Source organism: Amblyomma maculatum, chromosome 4, assembly GCF_055883805.1.
Source record: "Amblyomma maculatum isolate TAMU_Amacu chromosome 4, ASM5588380v1, whole genome shotgun sequence".
In the NCBI taxonomy this organism is placed as follows: domain Eukaryota; kingdom Metazoa; phylum Arthropoda; class Arachnida; order Ixodida; family Ixodidae; genus Amblyomma; species Amblyomma maculatum.
This window is the reverse complement of record NC_139347.1, coordinates 133,386,773-133,399,531: the sequence shown is the minus strand read 5'-3', so window position 1 is coordinate 133,399,531 and position 12,759 is coordinate 133,386,773. Positions and strand designations below refer to the sequence as shown.

The 12,759-nt window shown below is 49.7% G+C and overlaps 1 protein-coding gene across 1 annotated transcript; it reads right to left on the bottom strand.

Moving 5' to 3' along the window:
• Positions 1-10,092: 10,092 nt before the first annotated feature.
• Positions 10,093-11,879, bottom strand: LOC146192612 (uncharacterized). The gene is made up of 2 exons (XM_084600472.1): positions 11,844-11,879; positions 10,093-11,216 (listed from the first exon to the last, which is right to left on the bottom strand). Exons 1-2 carry the CDS (start codon positions 11,877-11,879, stop codon positions 10,293-10,295), a joined length of 960 nt encoding a protein of 319 aa, XP_084456598.1. The 3' UTR covers positions 10,093-10,292.
• Positions 11,880-12,759: the final 880 nt, after the last annotated feature.

Here is a 12,759-nt window from a genome sequence, read left to right as displayed (position 1 = left end):
GCTCACCACCCGCATAATCAGCGTAGTTCCTTTCAGGAAACGTGCAATTTTTCAGACCTTGTCGGCACGACGTACTGGGGCTTAATACCCGTGTGACACGGTCGTTTTCAACGGCCGTTCAGTTGAGCGTCAGTGGAACGCCGTAACGGCCGTGGGAACGGAACGGTAGTGGCTGCGCTCACACGGCACTTTCCATGTTCGGTCAGTACACTTCTGTTCCGACGATTTATCACGTGACTCGACCTTTTTACCTCGCCGACTCGAAAAACATTTTGTTTATCGAGTTGGTGAGCTGGTTGAACAGCGCCGTCATCCTTGCGTACACGGGCGCATTGGGATTGTGTTTCTGCGCTTGCGGTTCGGCAAGGTGATCTTGCCACAAGTTTATAAGTAAATGCGTCAGTGACACTGCGGCGCGCTCACCTGCAGCGGAGACACGTTGCTACTGGCGGCTGCCATCTTGCCTACTTCACGACGAAACGGACGGAAACGGCGGCGGAGCGGAGACCGGCCACCTCCGTTGGTGTCAATTGCCGTTGGATTTTCAAAGCCGCTCGCGCTGCCGTGTAACTCCGCCTAACTGCCTTTAAAGCCGACTGCCGCTTTCCTTAACGGCCGTTAACGTGCCCGTTTAACAGGGGTATAACTCATTTAAATGCTTATAAGAGCGCCTCATATACTACTGCTCTATAGCCGTGAGTCTCGCATCGTTCCTTCTGGCAAACTTTATTTAGTCGAAAGAGTAATTTCAGATTAATTGTTCGCAGCCCCTTTAGAGCCAGCCCCTGACTTTTTGTGTGACGTTACATCTCGCAAACACTCCGGGTGGCTGACAAAATAAACTAGCAGGACACCTAACTATCACTACGCGTGACTATGAGTCAACATAGCGCCTCCATGCGCTATTGAGTGGACGCTTTCAACAGCGCGGAAAGACCCTGCTTCCGGCTTTACAACAGCACAGACCTTTGCACGCCACACACGCCCGAGAGGAGCTTCCCACTGCCACCTCATCTGGCGGCAAGCTGCTGCCAATCACGCTCTTTGTGATGCCTTAGTAGTATATTTGCGCGACGTCATACATCCCGCGTCACCCAATCAGCGACCTCCTCTCCGTCTTGCATTACCAGTGTACTACCTTCACCCTGTCACGTGGCTCTGTCGCCATACTCCGTGCCGGCCAAACATTTTTTTTTTTTTTAACGCAACTGGACAACGCTGGGTTTCCACTCCTACGTGACTTCTATGCTCTGGCATGGAAGAGCCGTTCACTACAGTGTTCCTCATAAGGCACAAGAAAGTTTGTAGCTTAAACCCCACATTTTCCATCATACTGTTACCTTTTTTTTCGAGCTGGTTGAACTTGCTGAATGGCAAACTGAAATGATGCGAAATACGCAGATATGTGACATATTCTACAATCTGTAGCACCTGACGATCTCCTGCTATGCAGTTTGTGCGAAGATGTGGACTACAATATTATTCACTTTACTTCAGAGCTTCTTAATTCATAGGAGTGTGTGGGCGTTCCCATGGACGGTAAACACTTTAAATACGCCATAAACAATTCAAGCGGCACTCTCGGCTCCATAGTGCGTACTTTTTCTCAACTCCAGTAGATAAACAATATTGATACGTGGCAAGGTAAGGCCAAGCAATAAGTCCAAGATGACCCCGCACACAAGACACAGAAACACAGCAACGTCAGCCGGGCACTAACCGACACTGCTCGAACGTCGTCTTCACCAAAATTCGCGAGATCGTCCTTATGCAGATATCAGTGCATGCACCACGTAATGTAACACCACACCGCCGGCTGAAAAACACCGTTCCGGTGCGTACTAGCGTCCAACCCAGGGTCCGTGTAGTACGGCTTGAGGCGTGCAACATGGACCGTCTCGGTGCGTGGTGTAGAAGTATGCGTTGCGGGGTGCAAGGGTGCAATTTCGTATGTCACTGAAGTCACTTGTCGTAAAATGCGATAGGGCCCTGTATAACGGGGCAAAGGTTTTTCCGAGAGGCCAACGCGGCGAGCTGGGGTCCAAAGTAGCACGAGAGAGCAGCAAGAATACCGGGTTTTGCGATGACAGGAATCATAGTGACGTTTCTGGGAGTACTGGGAGGCTTCGAGTCGGTTGCGATCAACAATGCGGGCAGCATCAGCTCGGGCTATGGCGTCACGAGCATATGAGCTGGCAGTAGCGACAGAAGGGAGCAGGCTGTCAAAAGGAAGCAAAGGTTCACGGTCGTATATAAGATAGAAGGGGGAGTAGCCGGTAGTGTCGTAACGCGACGAATTGTATTCAATGTCACAAATGGCAGCGTTATATCCCAGTCACGGTGGTCATTAAAAACGTACATAGACAGCATGTCAGTTAATGTCCGGTTAAGGCGTTCAGTAAGCCCGTTCGTCTGTGGATGGTAGGCAGTCGTGAAAGAATGGCAAACGTTGCACAATCCTAGGCTCTCGTCGACCATACGCGCAAGAAAGCAACGGCCATGGTCGGTTATCAGTTGGCGGGGAGCTAATGGACGAGTATAACGTCGTTGAGGAGGAAAGCAGCCACATCTGTTGCACAACTGGTTGGTATTTCTCGTGCGACCGCGTAGCATGTGGTGTAATCAGTGGCCACCGCAATCCATTTGTTCCACGATGCGGACAGTGGAAAAGGCCCTAGAAGATCCAGACCCACTCGAGAAAATTGATCTATGGAGATGTCGATCGGCTGCAGAAGTCCAGCTGGTAAAACTGATGGCTTTTTCCGGCGTTGACAGCGGTCGCAAGCAGCCACGTAGCGGCAGACTGCGCGGCGTATGCCTGACCAAAAGAACCGACGGCGCAAACTGTCGTATGTGCGAGAAACGCCTAGATGACCCGCCGTGGGAAGGTCGTGAAGCTGTTGAAGGACGGCTGTGCGTAGGTGCTGAGGGACTTCTAGTAGAAGGTCGGGGCCATCAGGTCGCATATTGTGCCGGTATAAGGTGCCGTCGTGGAGCACAAACAAACGAAGGGAAGGGACATGGAGATCGGCGCTGAGGCGATTGATAATTTCACGAAGCTGATGGTCCTGGCGTTGTTCACGGCGAATGTTGGAAAAGTCAGAAATAGAGAGCATGCAAGCGTCATTGTCACATTCAGGTTGGCTTGGCGGATCGACTGGATGACGGGACAGGCAATCGGCGTATCTATGCAACAGGCCGGACTTATAAGCTACTGAAAAGTTGTACTCCTGAAGGCGCAAGGCCCAACGTCCAAGGCGGCCAGTAGGGTCTTGGAGTGTGGAAAGCCAACACAATGCGTGGTGGTCAGTGACTACTGTGAATGGCCTCCCATACAAGTAAGGGCGGAACTTCGTAATGGCCCAAACTAGGGCTCAGTACTAACGTTCAGTGATGTAATAATTTTGTTCGGCAGCAGAGAGGAGTCGGCTGGCATAGGTGATGAGGCGAAGGGAACCGAGCTGACGTTGTGCGAGAACGGCACCAAATCCATGACCACTTGCGTCGATGAGTACTTCTGTGGGCGCTAAAGGATTGAAGTGAGCCAACAATGGCGGACCGGAGAGGTGGCAATAAGAGCGACGAAGGCGGCCGATTGTTCGTGGCCCCAGGAAAAGGAGACCTCTTTTTTCAGAAGCTGCGTGAGTGGACGGGCGATTTCCGCGAAGTTTGGTACAAATCGCCGGAAATATGAGCAAAGTCCGAGGAAGTTACGCACGTCGCAGCTAGATTTCGATATATTAAAATCACTTACAGCATGAATTTTGTCGGAGTCCGGCTGGATGCCATGGGTGTTGACCAAGTGTCCTAGGACCTTGAGTTCCCGGCGACAAAAGCTACACTTCTTGGAGTTCAACTAAAGCCAGCTCGTCGGAAGACGCCAAGAATAGCCGAAACATGATGGAGGTGGCCCTCAAAGGTTGATGAAAATACGATGACGACATGGAGGTAGGACAGACATGTCGTCCTTTTGAACCCGCGAAGTAAGGAGTCCATCATGCGCTCGAAAGTCGCAAGAGCATTACATAAGCCGAAAGGCATCACCCTGAATTGGTAGAGGTCGTCAGGGGTGACATAAGCCGTCTTTTCACGATCTCTTTCGTCAACATAGATCTGCCAGTAACCAGAACGGAAATCGATGGAGGAGAAGTAGTTGGCACCATGCAAGCAGTCGAGGGCATCATCGATCCTTGGAAGAGGGTACACGTCTGTCTTTGTTATCTTGTTTAGGTGTCGATAATCTGCGCAAAACCTCCAGCTGTGTCTTTCTTTTTAACGAGTTGACCGGAGACGCCCAGGGGCTGCTCGACGGCTCAATAATGTTGCTGGCCAAGATTTTATCCACTTCTTCCTAAATTATCCGGCGTTCGGAAAGAGCAACTCTGTAAGGCCGTCTGTGAATAGGGTGGCCATCTCCAGTATCGATGCGGTGTGTGACGACGGACGTTTGGCCCAGGGACCCGTGACCGAAATCAAAAATGTCGCTGTATGACCGCAAAAGGCCGGCAAGGACGCTGGCATATTCGGGACGCAGGTCAGAGGCAACCATGGCTGAGATGCGATCCTCCGGACTATGTGACGGGACAGGTTGTGCAGGTACCTCGGCGTGATGGTCGGACAGCACTGCAGAAATAGTAAAGCTGGACAAAGGTGACAGCTCGGCGAGGAAAATTCCCTCCGGGAGAACTTGCGAAGACATGCTGAAGTTGAGTACGGGAATGTAGGTGAGGTTATTCTCGACGTGTACAATGTTATGAAGTAGGACGATGTTGTGCTGTAGAGTGACGTCGGTGATGGGGTTGACAACGTAGTCGCCGTCAGGAAGGGAGGGAAAAGGTGACATGGGCACGTATACTGCCGCCTCGGGAGGTAGGCTTGTAAATGTACTGGAGCGGAGGCGAGGCTGGGAATGGTGAGCACTAGGGCCATGAACACAATGGGGCAGGGCTAGGCGCAGAAGTCCGGAGGAACAGTCAATGAGAGCGGAATGGGCTGTTAAAACGTCTAGGCCTAAAATCACGCCTTGAGGACAAGTAGTAAGGACGGCGAAGAGCACAGGGACGTGGTGGCCGGCGATGCTGATGCGTGCAGTGCACATTCCGATGATGGGAGTAGTGTTTCCATCAGCAACATGAACTGAGGTGCTAGCGGGCGTAAGAACGTTTTTGAGGCGCTTGCGGAACGATGAACTAAGACTGAAATATGGGCTCCAGTGTCAATAAGGGCTGGAACGGAGACTCCGTCCACAAGAATGTCAATGAGGTTACGTCTGGGTGTGGAGGTCAGTTCTGAGTTGACATTCCGGGTTGATAAGGCAGCGTCACTCCCGGGCGCTGCATTCGCTAGTTTTCCGAGTAGATGCCGGCGTATGACGGGGAGGAGCTGCGACGAGACACCGGTGAATGGGATTGACGAGCCAGTGGGGATGGAGATCGGCTGGAGTGACGGGCAGTGGGGACGGTTTCGTTGCGAGGCTAATTGTTTGAGTAAGATAATGTCCAGGTCCATCATAGGCGGAGCGGGGCTCCTCTGGTTGGTCAGGGAAGCGTCGAGGTTCATCGTAGTATCGACGGTCGACGTTGTAATAAGAGCGAGGGGCGAAGAAGGTACGGCTACGGCAATAACGAGATGTGTGGCCGGCGCGACAGCAAATGAAGCAAATTGGCCTGTCGTCTGAGGTGCGCCACTCTGCAGGATTGCGGCTAAGGTAGCGACGTGGGGAAGCCTGGCTGACTGTAGCAGCAGCCACTACAGAAACAGAGTGCGTTTGTGGCGGTGGCGGCACGGGGCTGGAGGAGAGGCCGACGTTAGCAAGTTCCTAGCGAACAACGGCCTGTATCATGGCCATGGTGTTGGGCGGCGGAGACGTATGTGGTGTAGGAGCCAAGGCCTCGAGTATTTTTTTTTTTTGCGAAGTTTATTGCCTCATGGCATAAAAGGAATGTTATGATGGATGAAGGGTGTGGTCAAATAAATGAAAAAAGGTTGGCTGATGCAATGAAATCGAGTTCTCTCCGGATGATCCGAGTGATGTTAGCTGGATGAGAAGGCTGTTGTAAAGGCGGCAATATTTTATTAAGTCTTTTGTGTCGGATAAATATACGAACCGAAACTCCACATTCAAAGTCGTCTTCTTGAAATATTATTTGCTAATTAGCCATTCAAACAATATGTACCGAGTGTTCGGTATTCGTATCTTCGGCTTCTAAAACATTCTGCGCAAACATCTGGTCTCAAACACCGATCACAAGTATACCTTGCGGTGGTCTGCGTCTCTCAACAAATAATTTATCGTCGGAACTGGCCTGAATATTCGGCATTAGAAAAAAAACTGGGGTTGGCTGGGGCAGAATTTTTCGTCGAGGCGAGCGGAGCAGTATACTGTACAATCTGCGCCATGGATATTGCATATGTAAACTAAGGAACTTACTGGCGTCTATTTGTCTTACTCATGCAAGTGGTAATCTTGTCTCTGATGCAGAGAGTGCCCGCTTCTTATTGATACATACGTTGTTAATCGCTTTCACTTATGAAGACATTAACTCATTGCCTACTTAAAGCGGTCATGACTGAACCTGGTGTCTTGTCTGGATTAAATAATAATACATCATTTGGTGCATATCAGTTAGTCTTGGTTGTAAAATTCAAAAGAATACATCTCACGGCATTTCTTGCGTGTTCACCACCCTATTTTCTCAGACACTTTAATTTTGCCTCGTTCCAAATGGCTCGAGAATATATAGGATAATATCATCTTCACATTAAGTAACCGTTTCTCACCGCTTAGTTATCTCATCCCCTTAACCAGTACTCTCTGAGAATTAATAGCATCATTTACACCAAAGCCACTTATTTAATGACCTTGACATTGCCTTCAAACAGCAGCGCGGGTTTCGCAAAGGCTACTCATGTGACACCAAATTTGCGAATTTATTAACCAAATGTTTCAATTGACATTTGCTTTCAAGTCAATTTAGTATTTTCTAGATTCATGTAAAACACCGTCACGTTTCATGTCATAGGTTGTTAATTAAACTTTTAAATCTTATCGTTAACTCTAGCAATATTGCATGGATGAAATATTTCCTGTCGTCTATAAATCTGTTTGCATTTGTTAACGAGTCCAAATTGTACTATTTGACGTTACTTCGGGGTTCCACGGGGTCTTTTGCTTGGCCTTGGACATTAAACATTAGCTTTTTGCAATTTATATTAAGGGTTACCTATTTACGTGACTTCTAGAATGAGACTATTTGCAGATGACAGTGTTATTTGTTAATATGTAGCATATAACAGCAATATCCAGTCACTGCGGTCTGGCTTAGAAGCGCTGCGTGCATGGTGCTCAAAGATTTGGCAACTAAGCTTGTGTCTTTCGCCAACAGGCCACAGATGCCTGCCACGTATTTACTAAATAACACTGCTGTGGAATTCATCATAACATACAACTACCTTGTCATCAACGTTCAGTGCAACTTAGTCTGGAATAATCATATTGTCAGTGTTATTGCCTCCGCTAATCGCACCTCCAGACTTCTGAAACATAATTTAAAACAGGCACCGATGTGTGCAAAAAACTCAGTTCAGTTCAGTCGTTCAGTCGTGCCCGACTCTTCGTGACCCTATGGACCATGTCACTCCACGCTTTCCGGTCTCTCCCTATCTTCCTAACATCACATAACTTCATCTGCAGTGCCTCGAGGATGCCATCTAGCCATCGCGTTCGCTGCCTACCCCTTCTCCGGCGACCCTCAACCTTTCCCAACATAAAATCTTTCTCCAGCGACTCCTCTCTTCTCATCAGATGACCATAGTAGCTGAGCGTTAACTTTAGAATTTGACCCTCCAATGAGCAGTGAGGGTTTATGGTCGACAATATCGACTGATTTGATCTTCTGGCAGTCAAAGGAACTCTCAAGAGTCTTCGCCAGCACCACAATTCAAACGCGTCAATTCTCGGCGGTCAGCCTTTTTCACAGTCCAACTCTCGCATCCATACATCACAACTGGAAAGACCATAGCACGAGTTATACGGATCTTGGTTGGCAGACTGTCTCTGCTCTTTACTAGGCGGTCAAGGCTAACCATTGCTCTCTTTCTCAGAAGCAGGCGTCTCCTAATTTCATGGCTGCAGTCTCCTTCCGAGGTAATCTTGGAGCCCAAGAAGAGAAAATCTGTCACAGCTTCCACTTCTTGTCCATTGATGCTCCAGGACTTGATAGGGCAAGACGCCATGATCTCTGCCTTTTTAATGTTCAGTTTAAGCCCAAACTTCTCACTCTCTTCTTGTACGCTCGTCTAAGAAGGCTCGATCGAACATTTAAATTTAATGTTCCGCGTGATATTCCGCGTCATCAGGCATGCTTGATACATAGACTTCGTCTAAACGTGGCTTTCACGCGCAAGTACTTACATTTAATTGGACAGACGGACTCACCGGAATGTTCAACTTGGGGCATCCCAGAGACTGCGGACCATGTATTATTGGTGTGCCCAGAGTATGCGAACGAAAGAAATGTGCTAGCTGCTTCCTTGAAGCGTTTAGACAAGAGGACTCTGTCGGAGGAACTGCTTCTGGGCGCTTGGCAGGACAAGGGGAAGGGCGTCCAGGAAGTGCGTCCTATTTGCCGTTATTTGAGCGCCAGCGGACTTGATTCGCGCTTGTAAAGCAAGCTGCTGTGTCTGTATATATATTTCATATGCCTTCTCTCACTTCGTCACCCATCATGACCTTCTTTCTTCTCTCCTTTCCCTTCCCCAGTGCAGAGTAGCAGGCCAGATTTGAATTATTCGGGCCAAACTCTTTGCCTTTTCCTTTCAATAAATCCATCTATCTATCTATCTATCTATCTATCTATCTATCTATCTATCTATCTATCTATCTATCTATCTATCTATCTATCTATCTATCTATCTATCTATCTATCTATCTATCTATCTATCTATCTATCTATCTATCTATCTATCTATCTATCTATCTATCTATCTATCTATCTATCTATCTATCTATCTATCTATCTATCTATCTATCTATCTATCTATCTATCTATCTATCTATCTATCTATCTATCTATCTATCTATCTATCTATCTATCTATCTATCTATCTATCTATTTATCTATCTATCTATCTATCTATCTATCTATCTATCTATCTATCTATCTATCTATCTATCTATCTATCTATCTATCTATCTATCTATCTATCTATCTATCTATCTATCTATCTATCTATCTATCTATCTATCTATCTATCTATCTATCTATCTATCTATCTATCTATCTATCTATCTATCTATCTATCTATCTATCTATCTATCTATCTATCTATCAGAAGTCTCTTGAGTCCCACTTCACTTTCTGCCATTAAAGTGGTATCATCCGCATATCTAGCCTATATCAAATTATTCCGTCACAAACCTAAATGCACATCTCTCATTCGAGGTCTCTAATACATATATATATATATATATATATATATATATATATATATATATATATATATATATATATATATATATATATATATATTGTGGGGCCCTCGGCCCCTCTGTTTTGGAGCATATCAATGCAACAACGCAGCCGGCCGCACTCGGCCGGCGCCGACGCTACTGCGCATGTCAGGCAGCCTGGACTCTGACGCGTAACGTTGCACGTGACTCGCCGAGCGTCTAGATAAGCGACGAGCAAACAGCCGCAGGGGGCTTTTTTCCCGCTGGAAGGCCCGGGCAGCGGCGTCGCCGGGAGCTCTACGTGAGTGTGTGCGTTTTCGAAGCGTCGTGTTTTTGTCCGGCAGCGCAGGCGCTTTCCGGCCTCGCCACATGCGGCTTGGCTCTTGTGTTTCCACCTGGTTGCGTGGCGTGTTATCGATGCTCGCTTCCTTGTACGGTGCTGTGCAGCAACTCACAAGATTGTTTTCTTTCACCATGCGTTTCACCATGCCTTTCATCATAGAGTTTGTTTTTGACTGCTCAAATTAAAGCGGTTTCTTTTGTTCACGTTGTTGCCGGTCGTTTGTCGCATGGGTGGTGGCTCACGAACCCCCCTGAGTGAGGGCAGAGGCCCACATTTGGCGCCCAACGTGGGGCGAACGACGACTTGCACCCACAACTCCGTCAGCAGGAGGGGGCGAACGACGACTTGCATCTGACACCGCGGGGCAGTCGGCAGGTGCTGCAGGTTGTGTACACGGCACACCTACCGGCACTTCATGGCAGGCTGCAAGGAGGCTGGGCGGCTGCAAGGAGGCGCCCGGGACCGGTAGGTTGCGGGCCGGCAAGTGGTCATAACTGCTTACCACCGCCGGCCGTCGTCGTTTCCCTGCTTACGAGAGCCGCGGGGACTTGGGCACTGGCTTCTGTAGTGGCCTCGACCACCACACTGGAAAGAGACCGGAAAGTCAGTGTTTGTGTCGTCCATACCTTGCTGCGTGCTTGGATCCGCAGACCGGCGACGGCCCTGGGTACGTCGTGGGGGTGCTCCCGGGTTCCGGCCTCGGAGTGGGAAGGGGCCCGGTGATCCAAGAGCTTGGTAGCTGAACGGGTCCACCGAGCGAGGCAGGGGCGGAGGCAAACGAGGTCCCCCATTTGCAGTGAGCGCACCAGGCCACGCGCATGAGGGCTCCAGGGCGGTTTCTGGAGGGGGCGGAGGCCGATAGGACAATTCGGCTAACATGGCGGCCTGGATATCAGAAGCCGCTTTTGCGAGATCGTCCAGTGACGAAAAGCTACGCCCCCGCAAATAGGCCTGAAAGCGTGGGTGGGCTTGGCGTATCGCTCGTGTGACCTTCTCTGTTTCTGGTGCAGAGGGGTCGGCACGCTCATAAAGTTCCTGAAATGAGCGTATATATTCCAAAAGGCTCTCCTCCTCTGCCTCTGTGCGAGTGTACAATTCATCTTTAATGCGGACGGCATAGTCGGGGGGAAGGAACTCTGCCCTTAGCAACTGCTCGAAATGAGTCCAGTTTTGAAACGTCTGTCGACGCCGCCAGCGTGCGGCGGAGCCTTTCAGGGCCACTGGCAAAACGCGTTGTAAAATAATGTCGTCTGGTAGGGCTTCCGCGTTACGGTAGTCAAGCATTTCTTGTAGGAAGTCTGCTACAGATTTTTTGTCCGTGTGCCCTTCATATGTCGGCACTGCGAGCTGCAAACGGAAGGTGGATGGTTCACATTGCGCCAGGCTCTGCAGCCGGGTGCTCCAAATGACGCTAGGCGCCGCCTGCTCACAGAGTTCGCCGCAGCTCTAATCCACAGCCAAAGCCTGCCCCAAGCACCTGCAGTTCAAGACGCGGTGGCAGCTGACAACCTCTTGAACTTAGACGATGTCTAATTTGTCGTGAACACCCATGCAGTGCCTTTTGAACCTCATGAACGTTACTCTGTCCATTATGAACAATATTACAGTTCTCTTTTTAACCCCAGGGAGGGGTACCGTCTTGTGAGGGGGGGAGTGTGGGGCCCTCGGCCCCTCTGTTTTGGAGCATATCATTGCAACAACGCAGCCGGCCGCACTCAACCGGCGCCGACGCTACTGCGCATGTCAGGCAGCCTGGACTCGGACGCGTAACGTTGCACGTGACTCGCCGAGCGTCTAGATAAGCGACGAGCAAACAGCCGCAGGGGGCTTTTTTTCCGCTGGACGGCCCGGGCAGCGGAGTTCGCCGGGAGCTCTACGTGAGTGTGTGCGTTTTCGAAGCGTCGTGTTTTTGTCCGGCAGCGCAGGCGCTTTCCGGCCTCGCCACATGTGGCTTGGCTCTTGTGTTTCCACCTGGTTGTGTGGCGTGTTATCGATGCTCGCTTCCTTGTACGGTGCTGTGCAGCAACTCGCAAGATTGTTTTCTTGCACCTTGCGTTTCACCATGCCTTTCATCATAGAGTTCATTTCTGACTGCTCAAATTAAAGCGGTTTCTTTTGTTTACGTTGTTGCCGGTCGTTTGTCGCATGGGTGGCGGCTCACGAACCCCCCTGAGTGTGGGCCGAGGCCCACAATATATATATATATATATATATATATATATATATATATATATATATATATATATATATATATATATATATATATTGTTACGAACTTGTTCTCAAACAGAGCACGGAGGAAGAAAGAAGGAACAGGAAGAAGTGTGCGCGCCCATTCGACCTTTGTCTTGTGGCACTTGTGTCGTCCCCGCTAGCCGTGTGTACCCAGCGTACTGAACCGACTAGAACGTCTCAGTCGCGACGCTCAGGGCGTAACATTGGGGTGGAAGTGCCGGGGTAACGATCCCTGGCGCTACACACAGCACCGACACAACTGGAGCCTCGCCGGAGTAGTCGCCTTGCGGGCCTCGAACCGCAAACCAGCGCCATGCAATCGGCCGATGACCCGCAAGCAGCTCGCGGTGACGCGGTGATCCAGGCTGAAGACCGGCCTACGGGCGCAGCGAACAGTTCTTCGCATCTCTATCGGGAGCCTCGGACTTTCGCGGGAGCGGCAGGCGAGGACGTTGACGAGTGGTTGACCCACTACCAACGGGTGAGCCACTACAATCGATGGGACGCCGCCGCTAAGCTCGCAAACGTGGTTTTCTTCCTAACCCATACCGCTCTTGCTTGGTTCGAAAACCACGAAGACTCTCTTACCACCTGGGACCTTTTCGTTACTGAATTGCGGCAGTGCTTCGGCGACTGTCTTGCACGAAGGAAGCGAGCTGAACACACGCTTACGCACAGAGCTCAGCTACCCAGGGAAACATGCACAACTTACATAGAGGAGGTCTTGAAG

Excerpts from the sequence above, each read along its gene's own strand:
- LOC146192612 (XM_084600472.1), bottom strand. The coding sequence starts at position 11,879 with ATGAACTCTATGATGAAAGGCATGGTGAAACGCAAG. Across the intron at positions 11,217-11,843 it reads AAGGCATGGTGAAACGCAAG|GCGGCGCCTAGCGTCATTTG; the intron begins GTGCAAGAAAAC and ends CTCTGTGAGCAG.